The 19421-nt window shown below is 39.8% G+C and overlaps 2 protein-coding genes across 2 annotated transcripts; one reads left to right on the forward strand and one right to left on the reverse strand.

Moving 5' to 3' along the window:
* Positions 1 to 579: 579 nt before the first annotated feature.
* kctd10 (potassium channel tetramerization domain containing 10) lies at positions 580 to 4965 on the reverse strand. The gene is made up of 7 exons (XM_085368230.1): positions 4904 to 4965; positions 3195 to 3408; positions 2933 to 3102; positions 1628 to 1714; positions 1475 to 1527; positions 1151 to 1346; positions 580 to 1047 (listed from the first exon to the last, which is right to left on the reverse strand). Exons 1-7 carry the CDS (start codon positions 4904 to 4906, stop codon positions 829 to 831), a joined length of 942 nt encoding a protein of 313 aa, XP_085224356.1. The 5' UTR covers positions 4907 to 4965; the 3' UTR covers positions 580 to 828.
* Positions 4966 to 5319: 354 nt separating this feature from the next.
* Positions 5320 to 19161, forward strand: ube3b (ubiquitin protein ligase E3B). The gene is made up of 27 exons (XM_085367289.1): positions 5320 to 5807; positions 5961 to 6129; positions 6311 to 6428; positions 6637 to 6696; positions 6788 to 6892; positions 6992 to 7088; positions 7175 to 7260; positions 7374 to 7456; positions 7590 to 7695; positions 7790 to 7910; positions 8024 to 8201; positions 12865 to 13031; positions 13148 to 13315; positions 13405 to 13576; positions 13668 to 13786; positions 13870 to 13984; positions 14097 to 14196; positions 14273 to 14392; positions 14479 to 14655; positions 14764 to 14874; positions 14982 to 15119; positions 15227 to 15292; positions 15377 to 15435; positions 15573 to 15755; positions 15867 to 15978; positions 16079 to 16171; positions 16926 to 19161. Exons 2-27 carry the CDS (start codon positions 5969 to 5971, stop codon positions 17115 to 17117), a joined length of 3207 nt encoding a protein of 1068 aa, XP_085223415.1. The 5' UTR covers positions 5320 to 5807; positions 5961 to 5968; the 3' UTR covers positions 17118 to 19161.
* The last annotated feature ends 260 nt before the right edge of the window (positions 19162 to 19421 follow it).

Consider the following 19421-nt stretch of genomic DNA (forward strand, 5'->3'; position numbering starts at 1 on the left):
TCCCTGTTATAAGCTTGTAGACAGGGTTCCCTTCCTGCTAGAGTGATATCGAGTTACAGTCATTCACATCAACCTCAGCATCCATCATTCAATCAGCCCAGTGCATTTAACACCTCAGGTCACAGCTCAAGTTCCCTCCACTGAAAATAATGGTTTGTTTAGTGAAGGGAACTGCGTCAATGTTAGAACTAAATGCGGCAGAAGTATTACAGGAAATTTTGCTTCATCCACCTGTAATTTTTATTGTCTAATGATAAAAAGAAAATATTCAGGTTTTGGAATTATAGACAGGCTACATTATAGCCATGGTTAATATCATCTAAGAGTAAAACAGTGCCACCGTGTGACTTCATTAAGTACAACACCTGGTTCATCCACTTGAGACTTTAAAATGTACCTTTTGGAACCACGGCAAAGAAAAACTAAACTATCTACATTACTAGCTGCTTCCATGATATAACTCGTCTTCTGCATGTAATTTAATTAGGACCTCTTCCTTCCTGCACTCAGTGATGAATAAAAACATCCATGTTTATGAGCGTCTACACAGTAGCAGAAAGCAGTGATACAAATTATCATGACCAACAAAAAGAGACAAAAAAAAAAAAAAAAAAAACACAAGATGACAAAGAGGAAAACTGGAGAAGAGGACTGCACACAATCACTTCACCACTACACACCGCTGTATGACACTCGTGTCATAATAATCCTCTGGGGAATGCTGGTAAAATATGAGGGAAGTAAATGAAGGAGGCGCTGGGTGTTGTAAGGCACAAGCATAGTGCAAATACTGTCTGGGATCCCAGATTGACTGGTTCAAGTTGAGAATCACTGGTGGTGGTGTGTACGGTCATCAGGTCGTTTGATATGAATCCTACGGACGCGCTCAATTCGTTCTCGCTCCTCATCCTCATCCAGGTGGTTAGATCGCCATGCAGGACCCCCTGTGGCCTCTAACAGAGCATTGTCTGGACCTCTGCCATCATGAGACTCATACAAAAGGATGTTGAGGGTCTCCTCGTAGATTCGAGCCTCTGGGAATTCAACCTAGGAAAAAAGTAAAGTGTTACTCAAGAGACAGGTTTATTTAGCCAAAATAACATAGCTCTATGCTTATGAAACTGCAAAGTACTCTGCAAAGAATATTTACCTTTGTCTGCTTCTTTTCAGTGGCATAAACAATAGAAGTGCAACACACTTCAGCAATTTTACGCCCCTGCCCATAAAAAGACCAGCAACAGATCTCATCCCCAATCACGTCTTTGATGAAGAGCACTCGCCCATTGAACCGCAACGACAGTTTGTCAAAAAGCTCAATATTCTTTAGCATGTTGTCATCAGAATTGCTGTGGAGGAAAGAAAGTTAAAAGAGAGGTCACTTATTATGATAACTGACTTGAGTGTATGTAACGACTTGATTTTTTTTATTTATTTTTTTATATCTAGACAAACTTGACCCCATGATCGGGCTCACCTGGTATATGAATACTTGTTGTTGCTTCTGTTATACAGCAGTTTGACTGTTGGCTGTGAAGACAACCAAGTTTTTAAAAAAAAGAAAAATCTAAATGAAAAATGTCTTGATTCTAAATGAGTTGCTGCACATTATATTACAGACATAGCATACCTTATTTGAGGTAGCAATCAGCCTCTGCTCCTCTTTGGATGACGTCATCAGAGGCACTTTACAAAGGGGTTCATATGTTTCCTTGTTCTGGAAAAAAGACATTTTTCCACTGAGAACATTACACAAACACACAAAACTGCTGCATACTGTTAATTTCACAGGATCCCATTCTGTTGGTACAGACTTACATGTGGAAAAAAAAAAAAAAAAAAAAAAGAGAAACATAAAAAGGATGAAAACTTTTATTAAATGTATTAATTTTTTTCGCATGGAGCTGGACTCTCTAAAGGTGGTGTTAGAGAGGTAGATGTTGTTCAAGATAAGAACAATGCTGGACAATGCCTCCCACCCACTGCATGACGTGCTGGCCAGTCACAGGAACACGTTCAGTGAGAGACTGAAATTACCCAAATGCACCACTGAATGAAACAGGAAATCATTCCTGCCTGTGACTCTTTCTATACAATTCCTCCATGAAAAGTACAGTACAAACTGCAATAGTTCCACACTCTTATTATAACATCCTCTACAGAGAAAATTACACTTAATATTATAAGAAGGGAACCTCACTGCCAACTATAAATTTTTAATCTTGTGTGATATACTGTAATATTTATAATTAGAACTATGTGTATTTATTAGAGCTATTTTGTTATATTTTATAACTTTGTAATATATAGTATTATTTAATTTAGTTTAATTAGTTACTGTTATTACTGTCTTGGAGCCACTGTGACCACATAATTTCCTCTGGGGATTAATAAAGTATTCTGATTATGATAAGTTACCAAAGATAACCAATAAATTATTTGAAAAAATTAATTGCTGCAAAAGGTCTATATTTTTAAATCAACCACAAGTGTTACTAATCCTACGAAATGAGCCTCTGCACCTTTAATAATATCATTAGTGATGCCTGTGGACACCTGTTAAAAAGCTATTGTCAAAAAGCATTTTAATAAATATTTCTGCTGCTGTTTCCAGATAAAAACGAAAACAGATTTTGACTTGTAATTTTTGTTTGGTTAATTGGGTTTTTGTTTATAACACTTAATTTCATTCTTTAAAATACACAGACTAATGCTAGTCACATTTATGACTGCATTAAAAAGCAAAAAAAGACAACAGAACATTCATGGGAAAAGGGAGCTAATGAAGATTATGGTGGGAACATAGCATGTTTAACAAAAAGAGAATGTAGATTCCAAAATGTAAATTTTGTAATTTTAAATGTATCAGTAACTTTGCTGAAACTTAGTTACTTAACATTTACTCCAAAGGTAAGCAACTTTGTAATGATTGTACCTGCAAGGCAGCTGTGCATTCATCGGCAAGGCCTTGGACAAGATAATACTTGGCCTCAGCGAGGAGCTCCTCGGTTTCCCGTCGACTGTCTGGGAGTGGGACTGCGCCATCTCTAAGGTAGTTAAGGATTGTTCCAAAATGTTTCCCACACCGATCAATCAGGATCCAACCTATGGGTATCAAATGCCAAAACATCAGTAACAGTTTAACTGCAATGATGGAATAATTGCTGCATATGATCAAGGTTTTACTAACAGCTCACCTTCACTATCTGTGAGGACCTCCATTCTCCCACTGAACATTGCTTTGAGCATTGTGTCCTGTTTAGTTAGTGTCTGCATTGTAGTGTAGTACAGTGCGCCACCCACATTCAACTTCACATATTTTGAGCTGGGGCTGGAGCTTTTGAAGGACGTAGTCCGGGTTGTAGCTGCCGGCACTGGCGAGCTCACCACGCTCTCTCCTGACATCTCTTCCTAGAACAATACAAAATACAACAAAGTCACACATGGATATCAGTGGATTAGACAATGAACTGTTACATTTTAATTATTGAATGTTCATTGTTTCTTTATTTTTTTCTAAAGGTGGTGACAGTAACACCGAACAGCACCTTTAAATGGCTAAGACAAATGAGTAATATCAGACTACATATACAATTGGAAAGATCAGTTTAATGGTAGTATTGTCCTAACATGTCTTGACAGTATGAAACTATAGATTGCTTCTGATTTAAGAATCAGGATGACAAAGAAAAGCAAAATTATATTTAGAGTGCCCCATTTATTGTTCTGGCAATGCACTCTGATATCTGAGAGCTAACAACTCTCAAAACCTGGAGAAAAGTAGTAGCCTTCTTAAGGGAGTAATGTAGGAAAATGCATAAACATAAACACATCAAAAATCTGTATCAGTGAAGTGCTTACTTCCTTTTGCTCATCTGCTAAGCTCCGTGTTCATAATCTAGATGTTATATTTGATTATTCTCTGGACTTTCATTTGCATGTCTAATCTATTTTATGGTCTTGTTTCTTTCATTTAAAGTAACATTTCGAAATCATCTCTACAGCTAAACAGGAGAAATTTTTTCATCCATTTGATTCATCATGCCTGTACTGTAATGCCCTGCTTACCATCTTATATAAATCAACTCTGTCACACCTCCAAACAATAGAAGATACTGCAGCCAGACCTCTTAACACATCCAAGTAAGCAAGCTCACATTACTCTCACATTACCACTTTTATAGTTTCTCCATTGGCACCCAGTTGACTTCGAAACTCGTTTTAAAAGTCTCAGTTGCATACAGAGCACTAAATGGAGAAGTTCGAGACTATTTATCTCAGCTTCTTACTAAAGATCCTGTAGGCTTAAAATGTATTAGTTGTCCCTCGTACAAGACTGGAGACAATAGGGTGGTTGCGGGAACTGAGCCTTGTAGCAACCACTCCAGCTAGCATTATCTGACTTTCTTTTAGAAAGCGATTTTCTGGGGCTTACTTTTGAGAATTTTAATTATTACTACAGTTTTTACTACGTGTTTTTGTTCATTGTGGCTTTGTCTCGTTATTTACTTTTTAATTTTCTACGTAGTTTAAAGGGAATGAGGGTGTGTGACATCATTTGACAGAAGCCCATGCACTGTCTTTTAATTTCTCAGCTATGAACACGCACTTTTGTTATACATCTAATATGCATTTAACTACATTAATATAAAGCGTCATTACATTTATACGGACTTTCGTAGTTGTTTCCAGTGAAACACTGGGCCGTATCCTTTAATCCAGCGAGTACAAATTTCATTTTAGCCAGCCCGGCTAATGAGCTAGTTAGCATTAAATAAAGTTATGGACATTGTTTTAAACCAACCAAAACATGATATACTACAACACGAACCATAAAATAGCATTCTTTATATTATATCGACAGCATGTCTATTAAATTAAAAAACAGAAAAACGACCATATTTACCATAGAACCCACAGCAAACTTCGTAATTGTAGCTTGCTAACGTCAGTCAGCTAACACCCACTTCCTTCCGGTGCGCTGCTGCGCAGTTATTAAAATGACGTCAACCGTCCGGAGTTGTGTTTAAAGGGGCAGGTGACATTTTTATGTTAAAGTGCAAAAGTGTCCCGGCAGTGATAAATGATAAATAAATAAAAACGCAGTAGTTTCCCTCAGCTCGCGTTACATCCCATCCGTTATACCCTAATATTGTTACTCGCATATTTGAAAAAAAAAATGTTTTAATTACATTAAAATATTTCCGTTTTTTAAGGGGTAACAGGGATAATAGTCCCCCCTCCACCCACCCAACATACTGGGTTGTAGCTTTATTCAACGCCAGAAATACAAAGTCGCTGTTGTTACAATACCACCCAAGATAGCTTGCCACATAGCAGACATTTTATTAATACCGACTCTCGAATCGTGAGTTATAATTGGAGACAAACGCTACCCGGACTCATTTAATGCGACACAGGGGATTATTAATGGCTGCAGTCAATGTACTGATCTCCTCTCATTGTTTACATTTCGAAACGGTGTGTTCGCGGCGTTTGCGAGACTGTCATTGACATGAGATAAAATCTAAGCCCGCTGTGATGAGAAATATCTCGAAATTGATGTGAATAAATTCACCCGGATCAGTATTAATCCAGCAAGTAGCTAACTAGCCCTATGTGCTAACCAGCACTGCTCGATTTTTACTGTTTCGCTCCGGAGATGGCAAGTTAGCCTCCTTTTTAAATAAATAATTAAATAAATTTGCTCTTCTCCTGCATGGATCTCATGGACACCCAAATGACCGAGGAGCTATAGCGGAAGGTGAGCCCAAAGGACAGACAAAATCCTCTGAACTTAACTGTCGCAGGTAAGTTTACTGAAAACAACATAGATGTTGTCTTATCACAGACTTCTTAAAGAGCGGATGTTTTCGCTGGTACCACTGCCAAAATGCAATCAATAACTGCACATGCATAGTTTTTGTACAGCGGCCAAGCGATTTTGAATAATTTCTTCCCAGGGTGCACGATGTTTAGTGTACCTCAAAGCTCCAAGTCCGAGTTCCTGGACAAAGCCAGGCAGGCCAGAGAGGAGAGAAAGGGGCAGAAGGAGAAGGAGAGAGCAGCAATTATCATTCAAGCTCTGGTCAGAAGATTTATATGTCGCTGCAGGCTCCAGAAGCAAATAAGGTGATCGCTGGTTTCTTGTTGCAGATTTCTTAGAAAACTGTGATTTAAAGAGCTTGGTTCACTGCTTTTACCATAGATGCAATGAGTGAATATTATATTCATTGCGTGTGTGTGTGTGTGTGTGTGTGTGTGTGTGTGTGTGTGTGTGTGTGTGTGTGTGTTTCCCCTCTTCTCTAAACAGGAAAGAGATTGATGACTACTTTCAAGCTTCTGAAACTGGGACATCTAAAAGAAATGCACTTTCAATTTTCAAAATTGCTCGCAAATTACTATTCATATATTGCCAAGAGGATAAGATGGTGAGTTACCAGCTATACAAGTATTTAAATCAATACGTTAATAATAACCATTGTCATATAGCTGGTAAAAATAAGTTGAGATTCATATCTGCACTTACCATTATTGACACTTTTGACAGACCCTTGAGGGTTCTGTAAACTTAGCAGTAGTAGTTTATACACATGTCATTTGCTCTGCAATTCAAGTGGCTCTTATTTTGTTTTTCAGAGGTTTGAGAAGCTCTGTCGTGCTATCCTAGCCAGCATGGAGGTTGAAAATGAACCTAAGGTAAACATGCATGCGTTTAAAGTCTCTTCATGCTGAAAACTTTTTCAATCATATTCTCATCTTAATGGCTTTTTGGCTGTTTGGCCCTCAGGTGTGGTATGTTTCCTTGGCTCTGTCCAAAGACCTCACTATTCCCTGGCTCAAACAGATAAAAGATGTGCTTTGGACTTGCTGTCAACTGCTGAAAAATTTAAAGGTTAGTCTTAATTTAAAGCTCGAAAATAGGTTTTGATATTCATTTTATCACTATAAATGTGCAATAATAAAAAATAACTGCGTGTTTTGTGATTTCCAGCCTGACATACTTCAGGACAACAAACTGGTGACACTGTACCTCACCATGCTAGTAACCTTCACAGACACATCAACCTGGCGGATAGTCAGGGGAAAGGGTAAGCCTGAAGTCAAGCTTTGGAAAATGTTTCATGGTCTTGCTTTTTGCAAGGAAGAAAAATATAATTTCCTCTGAATATTTTAGGTGAGGCTCTCAGGCCTGCTTTGACAAGGATTTGTGAAAATATTATGGGCCATCTCAATCAAAAGGGATTTTACTCAATACTGCAGGTTCAGTATTACGACTCATTTGCTCATTTTTATGAAGATATGCGTTGAAATAGTGTGACATTGCCTTTCTTCTGAAATGCAAGGCTCACTGTATGTCAGCTTTTCTTCTTTAGATCTTGCTGACCAATGGCTTGGCTCGTTCTAAACCGTCTCTGTCCAAAGGCACTCTGACAGCCATTTTCACTTTGTCATTAAGGTAAGCTAATATTTCACCTTTAATTAAGTAGAGGAGACATGTTAATTGCTGTTGTGTTATGTCTGTTTGTTCTGTTTATAAATTAAATTTTTGTTTTCAGGCTACGTTTGTAACTAAATCAAGTATTTTTCAGGCCCGTCATTGCTGCTCACTTTTCTGAGAATCTGCTGAGATCATTCCTCATCCACATCATGTCAGTCCCAGCCATCATAACCCACCTCAGTGGGCTTACTCCAGAGGTAAAAGCACTGTGATGTGTGTTTTTCATTGCATAGTGAGACAATGTAATAAAATGTAAGGAAGTATTTATTAATATTTTCTTTGCCTTGACAGTGCATGGCATCTATCCAGACGCATGACCTGCTGCGGAAATTCATTCTGTTTCTCAGTAGAGAAGAACAGTGTTCGGATATCTGTGTGTGTCTTGAGGGCAGCCACACACTGTGTCTACTAGGTATAGTATTTTGGTTCAAAGAATTGTGCACATTCAGTCAGTTGCATCTTGTGTACAAATTAATAAACAACTAAGTAATATCTATTTAAATGTCTCCTTCTCATTTTTGATAGGAAACCTAATTCACTTAGGCTACCTTAATGAGAAAGTGCTTGAAGAGGAGGCCAACCACTTTGTGAAGGACCTGACTGACATGCTGTCCTACTGCCAGAGATATGTATCCCAGAAGAAGTCCAACCTAACTCACTGGCACCAAGTGCTGGGCTGGTTCTCGCAAACTGTGGACTATGGGTAAGTTAAATTCTTCATGTTTGTTTAAATCATATGAATAAGTTCATATTCACTTGGAATAGTGATCCCCAAAGCTTCAATTCAAAACTTAGACAGTATATTAAGCTAACATATATGGCTGGCTCATTTCACATACCTAAGGAGGTATGGAGATGTCTAGAAGAAAGGGCACTGGACTTTTTAACCTGATTGTTTAAGACAATCTTGGAGAGTGAAAGGACACCTGAGTGAAGTGCAATGGAGAACCGATTTTCAAGGACAAAAGTGCAAAGTTGTAGCAACAACAGAGGGATAGAGTTGATGATCCTATCTCTCTGACAGATCTTTTATGGTGAGTATGGATACATGCTCCTCTAAGATCCATAAAATGACATGTGGTGTGCCTCAAGGGTCGGTTCTAGGCCCTGTACTTTTTAATTTGTATATGTTGCCTCTCGGCAGTGTCATCAGGAGGCATGGAGTGAACTTCCACAGTTACGCTGATGACACGCAGCTGTACATCTCCATGTCTCCTGATGACACCAGACCAATGGATGCCCTTTTTAACTGTATCTTGGATATAAGATCTTGGATGGCAGAAAACTTTTTACAGCTTAACCAGGACAAAACTGAAGTTTTAATTGTCGGTCCTGAGGCTCAGAGAGAGAAACTCTTGTCTAAATTAGAGGCATTTTCACTATGTCCTTCGCTACAAGTGAAAAACCTGGGTGTTATTTTTGACTCTGAGCTTGGTTTTATCCCACATGTTAAACATGTAACCAAAATTGGATTTTATCATCTAAAAAATATAGCCAGAGTCCGCCCTATTCTCTCTCGGGCCAACACGGAGATGCTGATGCATGCTTTTATTACCAGTCGCATTGATTACTGTAATGCCCTGCTCTCTGGTCTTCCTAAGAAGAATATTTCAACTTTACAACTCTTGCAAAACTCGGCAGCTCGTGTGCTGACGAAGACCAGAGGGCGGGCCCACATTACACCGGTTTTAGAATCGCTGCACTGGCTCCCCGTGTGTTTCAGGATCGATTTTAAAGTTCTTTTATTGGTTTTTAAATGTCTTAATGGTCTTGGGCCTTCTTATCTCTCAGATCTGCTTTTACTAGGGGTGCAACGATACACAAAATTCACGGTTCGGTTCGGTTCGATACTTTGGTGTCACGGTTCGATATTTTTTCGATACAAAAAAATGTTCATGCATTTTTAATTTGTCATTTATTAAAATTATAAATATATATTTTAACTCAAAAGTACAGTTTTTAAATTTAACCCTAACCCTTGTGCGTGTTTTTTATTTTGACAGCGAATGCGCACCTGCGGACCACTTATGTGCAGCCCTGGTTATTTAGCTCATCATATTGCAGCCACAGAAATTCTTTTGTCCATGAAACCATAAAGCTGCACTTTCTTTTTGCCTTATAGTCTGATTTGTCATAACTTCTCCGTTTTGTGGTAAGCTTTTCTTTGGCTGTCACTTCTTCACCCTGACCTGTCTTATTTGGCTCAGCAGAACTGAAATGCTTTTACACACTCACTCACATAAGCTCAGCGATTCTCTGCGCGATCAACCTCTCACATGTGTAAGCTGCGGGAGATTTCACTTGTCATGTTTGCATAGTAAGCTAACGATTAATAAGACGATGTCAGAGGAATTGGTGCACAAATTATCATCACTCACAGATCAGTGCTGTCGCTCTCTATACACAGTTCGCACGATTGCAAAGTGAAAGCAAAAAAACAAGCGCAAATTCAAACGCGACTTCAATATGTCACATATTGACAGTGGCTCACCGATGCCAATGACATAATTACCCAGCTACATTTCTGAAAGAATGCAAAAGCATCGACATATATTTTTCCTACAATAGCCCGACGGGGAGGGAAGAGAAAGATTTTGGTAGCCCGACTGAAAAAAATCGCTAGCTCCAGGACGTCGGGCTAGCGATATTGCAAGCCCTGTATCTGATTGAGGAATCACTCATCTTTGGAAAAGAGAGTTTATTACAGAGAAATGGCTCTTTCCAAAATAAAAGCTATACTATCCGCTTCTTCTGGGCTATATTCTCAGCAGCATAAGGAGAATCATGTGCTAACAGCTGTCTAAATGACTCGGCTAAAGTTAGTAGCATGCTTGCTTTTTTTTGTCTGCTTCCACTTGTCTTTGCACTAGGATGATGTCGGCGTAAATGTGCAGTCATATTCGTTGTGTTCCCACTAGTGCTTTCAGGTTAATCTCGTTGAAATGACCTTAACGCCACAACACGGCAAATCTCCGTTAACGAGCTACCGCCGATCGCTCCGTGCATGGGGCTAGACGGCCAACACGTTAACGAGCTAACTGCGCTAACACACTAGTTCACACCAATGTAATTGAGCATTGCATGGCACATCCAACATACTGTTTTACTTTAGTCCATGACTCGCTTACCTTCAGGGTCATACGTCACATGAAAACCAAAATAATTCCAAACGCCAGATCTGAATGAGGTTCAATTTGCCTGTTGCAAGGAGAGCTTAACTTCTGTCTCGCTAGCTTGCCCTGCGCTCTTCCTTCTGACTATGCTGTCTGTGTTGAGCGCTCAGTGGATCTGCGCTCGACAGTGCAGCCTAGGCGGAGTAGTCGAACACAGATTCACTGAGCGCTCAACACAGACAGCATCGTCAGAAGGAAAATTGATAAAATAAATTACAAATGTTGTATTGTTCGATACATATGCGTACCGAACCGAAAGCACTGTATCGAACGGTTCAATATCGATACGAATATCGTTGCACCCCTAGCTTTTACCATACGAACCCTCGCGGACCCTGAGGTCCTCTGGTACTGGCCTTTTGATTGTCCTTAAAGTCAGGACACATACTCACGGAGAGGCAGCTTTCAGTGGTATGGTCCTCGTCTGTGGAACAGCCTGCCGGAGGAGCTCAGGGCCGCAGAGAACGTACATGTTTTTAAGAACAGGCTCAAGACCCACCTTTTTAATTTAGCTTTTACTTAGCGTTTATTTATTTTTTATGCTTATTTATTCTATCCTGTCATTCTATTATTAATTTAGGATTTACCTAATATTTTTTGATTTTATTCTTATTCATTTTTTAATCTTCTTACTCTATTTATATTTATATTTATATTGTATCCTGTTCTTATTTATTTTATCATTTTACCCTGTATATATCGTATTGCGTCATATCTCCAGTGTTTCCTCGGAGGGCGCTCTCTGCACCGGGGCTGTTATTGACCGTGGCTGCTGGGTCTCTGGGGTCCTCTCAGCCTGGTTGGGGGGCTCCTTGGCCTCCCTCCTGCTGTGTGCCCAGCCCGGAGGCTGCGGTCTGTGACCGGCTCCCGGTGCAGACGGCTCTCTGTTATAATGTTTCCTCACTTGGCTCATGCGAGCCCAGCCCAATTTTTACTCTTTAAGTGTGCGCGTGTGTGTATGTGTGTGTGGGTGGGGGTGGGGGGATATATGTGTATTGAGAGTGTGGGGAGTGAGTTGGAGGGTGGGGTGGGCTGCTTTTAACTATGTAAAGCACTTTGTGCTACATTTTTTCTGTATGAAAAGTGCTTTATAAATAAAGATTGATTGATTGATTGATGAGCCGTGGCATGAATATGTGGGGAAAAGATGTTGAAGCTAGTTTAAGAAGAGCCATGATGATCAACGAGCAGCAGTATGGCTTCATGCTGAGAAAGAGCACTTTCCCTTTATGTGATTAATACATTATGTATATAGTCCGTGAAGAAAATAAACATGAAACAATCTATCATACACATGCAATGTTTGCTTTGAAAGTGTTGATGGTGAAGTATAGAGAAGATCAGAAGGAGTTGTGCTTTGTTTTTGTGGATCTGGGGAAATCATATAATAGGGTACCAAGAGAGGAAATGTAGTACTGCACGAAGAAATCAGAATAGGCAGAGAGGTATATGAGGGTGGTGCAGTGGTAGGAGTTACAGATCGGTTCAAAGTAGGAGTGGGATTACTTCTGGCACAGGAATCCCAGAATCTGAGCCTTTTCTGGTTTGCGGTGGTGATGGATGGACTGACAGATGATCTCTGGCAAGAGTCTGCATGATGTTTGAAGATGGCATTGTGATCTGTAGTGAGTGCAAGGAGACAGGTGGTAAGATGAAGCTACAAGAAGTAGAGATAGTGAAGCTAAATTTAAATACGTGGGTTCAACCATCCAACGAGAGAACAGGTGAAGCTGGAGGTGACAGAGTTGAAGATATTAAATTTTAATTGGGAGTGACCAGGATAGAGAAGATTAGAGGGACAAGTCAGGTAGAGCAGTTTGAAGAAAGGCATGGCTGAGGTGGTTTGGAAGTGTGCAGAAGAGGGATATAGATATACAGGACAAAGGACGGTAAAGATGGAGCTGCCAGGTAGGAGGAAAAGAGGAACATCGCAAAGAAGATTCATGGATGTCATGAAGGAGGACGAGTTGAGGGTTGGTGTGACAGAGGAGGATACTCGAGATAGGGTGAGATGGAGGTAGATGATCTTCTTTGTCGACCCTTGAAGCGAGCAACCAAAAGAAGAAGAAAATATGTCTACATGTTTGTATTCTTGCATACTTTCACTTTTCTTTTGCTAAAAAAATGATGAAAGAAATGGTGTACTTAACTATTTTTCTCCCACCTGCCTTATTTGTCTTCTGTTCTCTGCAGTCTTAATGAGTCAATGCCCTTGGTAACAAAACAGCTTCAGCACCTGTGGGGCGTACCTGTTATTAGAACTCTTTTCAGTGACGTCCTTTCTAAAAAGCTGGAGAGTCAGGAGCCCACTCCCCCACCACCACAACCTAGCACTTCACAAAATAACCTACCAGTTAAAAGTAAGTTCCTAAGTTCTGTTGTGATATTTTTAAGTAAGCACAATGTTTATTTTTTAATAAATGTTTTGAATACTTTTTGAACTCCTGTGTCTCTGTTTTTTTTTCTTTTTTTTAAGACCTTTTCAAACGAGCATTTCAGAAGTCAGCCTCCGTGCGTAACATCCTGAAACCAGTCGGGGGGAAGCGGGTCGACTCAGCTGAAGTTCAGAAAGTGTGCAGCATCTGTGTGCTCTACCAGACCGCACTGTCTACACTGACGCAAATACGCCTCCAGATACTCACTGGTCAGTCCAAAGAACTGGTATTTTATCTAAACTTGAAAGTACGAAGGATACAATACTCAGTCTCTGCTCATTCTGGGTTTTTTTTAAAGGTCTTACACATCTTGATGACCTTTTGCCCAAACTTTGGGCTTTCATCTGTGAGCTGGGTCCTCAGGGAGGCCTCAAACTCTTCATGGAGTGTCTGAACAATGACACCGAAGAGTCAAAACAGCTCCTTGCTATGCTCATGCTCTTCTGTGACTGCTCGCGGCACCTTATCACGTAATTTCACAGATTATTTATTTACTTTCATTAGCCATGCTTTCTAAAAGGTGGTTGCAGCATTTTATGACACACCTTCAATGTGTTACAGAATTCTGGATGACATTGAAGTATATGAAGAACAAACGTCCTTCAAGATAGAGGAACTCGTTACTATCTCCTCTTTTCTGAACACATTTGTGTACAAGATGATATGGGATGGCATCTTAGGTGAGTGCGGTGTCACAATGGCACCTGTTACGCAGGTCATGCTTTCTTATTGAAACGTCTGTTGTGTATTTTGTGTTTAATAGAAAATGCAAAGGGAGAGAAACTGGAGTTGTTCCACAGTGTTCATGGCTGGCTGATGGTGCTTTATGAGCGAGACTGCAGGCGGAGGTTCACCCCTGACGACCACTGGCTGCGCAAGTAAATACAAACAGCATGACTAGCCTTGTGTTTCAGAATGACATGTTTACGTGATATATATATACATTTTTTTTATAAGCACATCTTTACATGTTGCTGCTGTTGCATTCAGGGATCTAAAGCCTAGCGTGTTGTTCCAAGAGTTGGAGAAAGGCAAGAAGAGAGCGCAGCTTTTACTCCAGTACATCCCACACGTTATCCCACATAAAAATGTGAGTAAATGTAATTCTTTCATTTATAGCAGTGATAGGGGGGTCAGTTGTGTAATTGTTTTTTCTCTCAATTTAGAGGGTGCTGCTGTTCAGGAACATTGTTACGAAGGAGAAAGAAAGCTTAGGACTGGTGGAAACGAGCTCTGCTTCGCCGCATGTCACCCATATTACCATTCGGCGCTCGCGGATGTTAGAGGTATGGCTTCAGCCAGTCAAATAGATTTACTTGGATGAAAGCAAATATATTGTTCCTTAATAAAACCAGGATTTCTCTGTCTTAAGGATGGATATGACCAACTGCGCCGGTTACCAGTGAATTCCATAAAAGGCGTAATTCGGGTGAAGTTTGTGAACGACCTGGGTGTGGATGAGGCTGGAATCGACCAGGATGGTGTCTTCAAGGAGTTTTTAGAGGAGATCATTAAGAAAGTCTTTAATCCTGCTCTCAACCTCTTTAAGGTAACTCAAACAAATAGTTGACATTCTTCAAACATGAAGACTTAAGTAGCGAAATTTCAGTGTGTTTTCTTTTTTTCCTAAATATGTTGTGATGATTGTTTGTTGTAGACCACAAGTGGAAACGAGAGGCTGTATCCTTCGCCCACCTCTTACATCCATGAGAACCATTTGCAGCTGTTTGAGTTTGTGGGGAAGATGCTCGGGAAAGCTATATATGAGGTACGTGTCATGTCTAAAATATACCATGTCTGTAAGATCTTTGAATACATTTCAAACAAAATGTTTGGTTGAGCTTCAGTGTTTCACTGTCACTTCTGCCTATTCAGGGCATTGTTGTGGACGTCCCTTTTGCCTCGTTCTTCCTTAGCCAAGTCTTGGGTCACCACCACAGCACTTTCTACAGCTCCATTGATGAGCTTCCCTCACTGGATTCAGAGTTTTACAAGAACCTCACTTCCATTAAGGTAACTACACACACTTCTGACTTTGTCTTTTTTGCAATTTGCAGCTCACGTTGTTGTATTTCAGTGTCTGATATCCAGGGCATATTTCACTTCTGATTTGTTTTCAGCGCTATGATGGAGATGTAGGGGATCTGGGGCTGACATTATCCTATGATGAGGATGTTATGGGGCAGGTAAGGATGGGATATGTTTATACATTTTAATTTATAAATATACAAAATACATTAGTTAAGAGTTAACTGTATGTTTCATTGTAGCTTGTCTGTCATGAGTTGATACCTGGGGGAAAAACCATGCCAGTTACCAATGAAAACAAGTATGTGCATTTAAATTCGGTAAAACAATAAAAGGATATGGAAGCACTTCATGTCTGAAATGTTGTTTTGTTGACTTTTTGTATTCTGTAGAATTCGCCAGTTATCTCGATGATGTTATCTTTGTCATGTCCTGCAGAATCAGCTACATCCACCTCATGGCCCACTTCCGCATGCACACACAAATTAAGGAGCAGACGGCTGCTTTCATCCGAGGCTTCCGCAGCATCATTAATCCGGAGTGGTTGCACATGTTTTCCACCCCTGAGGTTCAGCGTCTCATTTCAGGAGATAACGCGGAGATTGATCTAGATGACCTAAAGTATGTACCATTTTACCTTTTTGTCTTTTTTTTCGAATACGGAGGATGTCTTTTGCTTGTAGTACATGCTTTCTGTTTGTGCAAACAGTTAAATATGTTCATCATTCTCAGGAAACACACGGTCTACTATGGAGGTTTTCACAGCAGCCATCGTGTCATCATCTGGCTGTGGGACATCCTGTCCAGTGATTTCAGTGCTGAGGAGAGGGCTATGTTCCTCAAAGTAAGGTGTCATTTGTTGAGCCAGATATTTTTTTTTATCGGTGCCACAATAGTTTAACCATTTATTGTCTTTTTTTTTTTTTTTAAATGTGTTTTCACAGTTTGTTACCAGCTGCTCAAGGCCACCTCTCCTAGGTTTTGCCTACCTCAAACCGCCTTTCTCCATCCGTTGTGTGGAAGTTTCAGATGATCAGGTAAGAAAAAAAGAGTTAGGAATATATATTTTTAGACACTAACACAGTATATAATACCACAGTTATATAACAAAAAGCAGTGCAAACTTTAAAGAAGGTATTCACATTTCATTTTAGATAAAAGGCTAAAGGCAATAGAAAGACAGGAAGGAAAAAGTAATGTAGAATCCCTGAAATGGCTTGTTATGTTAAGCAAACATCGTATATAAACAATAGTGGAGGTAGTGGGGTGGTATTATACGACAGAAGAAAGAAAGAGCTGGATGAGCTCTGATGTGCACAATTAAAATCTAGAGAGGGCTACAATTTTTATTCAGATTCAGCCTGGAGAGCCAAAGTTAAGCAGACAGTTGCCTGAATCATTTACATTAATTAGATTATGTTCTTAGTGGGATCGCTGTATTTCATTTGCTGAAGACAAAATTTAAGCTAACAAACACAAACTTCCCAGACAAATCATCACAAAGGAGGAAAGACATTGTTTGGTGATCTTAGCGAGTTTCAGCCTTGAAAGGTTCTCCATAAGCTGTTAAACATCAACATTTTATTTATGATTGTGTTTATTTGTCCTGATATATTTGATTGGAACTCCTGAAAATAAAGGACTGTGCACAAAGATGGCTGTCAAGCCTTCTGCTGTTGATTAAGTTAAACCTAAAGGTCTATACCAATATTATGTGCTGCTAGGTTAATTCCTGTGTATGATTGTGTCCTTGTGTTCTGATGAATTTGACATTTTCGCCAATGTGTGTAGGACACTGGGGACACCCTCGGCAGTGTCCTCCGGGGCTTCTTCACCATCCGAAAGAGGGAGCCTGGTGGGCGACTTCCGACTTCATCTACATGTTTCAACCTGCTCAAGCTCCCCAACTACAGCAAGAAAAGCATCCTACGTGACAAGCTGCGCTACGCTATCAGTATGAACACAGGCTTTGAGCTCTCCTAACTCTGTTGCATCAGGACAATCTGCACAGGAGGGCTGTATTATACAGTCTGATACCAAGCAAGAGGCTCAGCTTACCTGCGTTGGAGCCTTTAACATCAAAGGGGCATCACTCAAACAAAACAGGACTCTTGAAGGACCCTTTACTTCTTTTTTTTGTGTCTTTTATAATCTGGATGAGCTCTAAGGGAGTGAGCTCCAGTTAAGCTGTGTCTCCCATCAAAAGGGGAATGCTGTTTCTGCAGAACAATCCAATTTCTAACATCTTCCTCTCTCTTTTTACCCCTCCAGAAACTGAGTATACATGTTTCTCAGGCTTAACAGAATAATGAGTCTAACACTCCCACTTTAAGCGAACTGGAAAGCAATACAGAAGCAATGCAAGCCATTACACACATTGTCATCTCACTTGTGTAAAACTAAGCGATGCATTGTTACTTGTAAGCTTGGATTCCATTATCCCGGCACCCTACAGCTTATATTGAATGAGTCTTAATGTGTCTTTCCTGAACATGATGCTTATCGTATAAGTGGAAGACAAATCAATGTTTTGTGTTCAGTCTCCTTGAAGGAGTGGTGGCTCATAACGCTGATCCTGTCCGTTACGTTATGTCCCGTTTTTAAGGAAAATCGTTTTTGAGCTCTGTCCCTTTTCTCCCCACTAAAAGACACTGGGTCCACCTGAGAGAGACGTTGGCCTTCTGGTTTTCATGTTCCCAGTAGATCTTAAAAACCAACAATCTGCCTCAGTTCCAGTGACGCAGCAAATAATCCCCTAAAAGGTTTGATCTTACTCTTCGATAAAAGAAAAAGAAAAGAAAGAAAGATGTCGTTTCTGTAGCATCAGTTACTTTTGACCAAAAGAACTGGAAATGTTTTGTCACTATTTGTGTTTGCAGCTGTTCCATGTTGCACAACTTCCACCTTAAAAACACAAAGAAAAGCAAAGCAAACCAGTCTTCTTACTCTGTGTATCTAATGCTAGGGAAAAAAATAAATCTCACTACACCTTGGATTAATGCCGAGTGCCTCACGAATCGTCGTCACCTGTTGCTCACACGCTTGACTGTGTTTCAACCGTAACCAATAACCACGATTTGGAAACAAGCCATAGAAATGTGGGGGCTATGGTCCTGGATATATTCTCTGCTTATAGGAGCAACACAGAGCGGAACCACTGTAATACCACAACAACCGCGGAGGGCTTCACTACAATGCTCTCTGATCTCTGTGGACTTTTGAAGCCATGCAGAAAAGAATGATGTCATGGACTGGTTCGTCAACCAAATGCGACCGCTTGACTTGATGATGTTCCCTTGGAAACGTTGCACACAATTTTGCTGTTTGCGGCAGTTGGGAGGGAGGGGGGAAAGGGACATGAGAGTGAATGTGACTTTATAAGCTTAAATTTTTTTACCTTACACAGGGTTCATTTACAGCAGAAGGTCCAGGCACAGACTTTTGGTTATTTGGAGAAAAAAAAAAGGACTGCATCATTAAAAGCGATAGAAGAAGAAGAAGGAAAAAAGTCTAACCTAACAAAGTTCTTTATTATGCAAAAAAAAGTTTTGTCATGAATGAAAATTGAGATTTTTGTTAATATGTAACCATGTTTCTAAGAAGTTATATGATGGCCACTAACTCGTGAAAAAAAAAAAGTGATTTATAATGAAAATGCAACCATTACATATATACACATAAGACTGGTTGTAATAAATTTATCTAATAATCTAATAATGTTGTTAAATGATGTTAAAATCAAACCTGACAAATCAGTTAAGGGGATCCTTAAAGTATTTGGGCAAGAACTGAAAGCACTGCAAATGGATTTATATGACACACTACTGCAACTGCTCACGAGTGTGTGTGTGCGTGTGTGTGTGCGTGGTAGTGTGCAAGAGTGGTGAAAGATACCTCACATGCTTGTCTGTCTCCCGATGAGGTGGCTCATCTGTTTAAATGATGTCAAGAGAAGACTTTGAGTGTACCAGTGATTGCTGATGCTGACTCTTTTAGTACAACAAATAAATAAATAAAAAGAAATTATCCCGGAAATGTTCTCAACCGCTCTTTGTAAGTTTTTTTTTGTTCCCCCTTTCTCTTTTTAAAAGTGAATGTCTAGGAATCTCGCTGCACTATAGTAAGGCGCATTATTGATTTAAAAAAATATCCCATGTAAGATTTGTCCATTTGTAAGATACCTCCTCATGTAATGTTAAATCGTGTACACGAGTGTGATATAAATCATTTGATCACAATTTGTGGGTTTTTTTTTCATTCGTTAATTAGTTGATTACAAACACCTGT

Source organism: Diplotaxodon limnothrissa, linkage group LG12 (genome assembly GCF_057381915.1).
Source record: "Diplotaxodon limnothrissa isolate DT_005_m linkage group LG12, D_limnothrissa_male_GT1.1, whole genome shotgun sequence".
Classification (NCBI taxonomy): domain Eukaryota; kingdom Metazoa; phylum Chordata; class Actinopteri; order Cichliformes; family Cichlidae; genus Diplotaxodon; species Diplotaxodon limnothrissa.

Coding starts and splice junctions, on each gene's coding strand:
- kctd10 (XM_085368230.1), bottom strand. Junction 3,103..3,194: donor GGTCCTCACAGATAGTGAAG/GTGAGCTGTTAG, acceptor TGATACCCATAG/GTTGGATCCTGATTGATCGG. Junction 1,347..1,474: donor AACAAGTATTCATATACCAG/GTGAGCCCGATC, acceptor TTTCCTCCACAG/CAATTCTGATGACAACATGC.
- ube3b (XM_085367289.1), top strand. CDS start 5,969: ATGTTTAGTGTACCTCAAAGCTCCAAGTCCGAGTTCCTGGACAAAGCC. Junction 6,429..6,636: donor ATTGCCAAGAGGATAAGATG/GTGAGTTACCAG, acceptor TTTGTTTTTCAG/AGGTTTGAGAAGCTCTGTCG. Junction 14,875..14,981: donor TCGGGAAAGCTATATATGAG/GTACGTGTCATG, acceptor CTGCCTATTCAG/GGCATTGTTGTGGACGTCCC.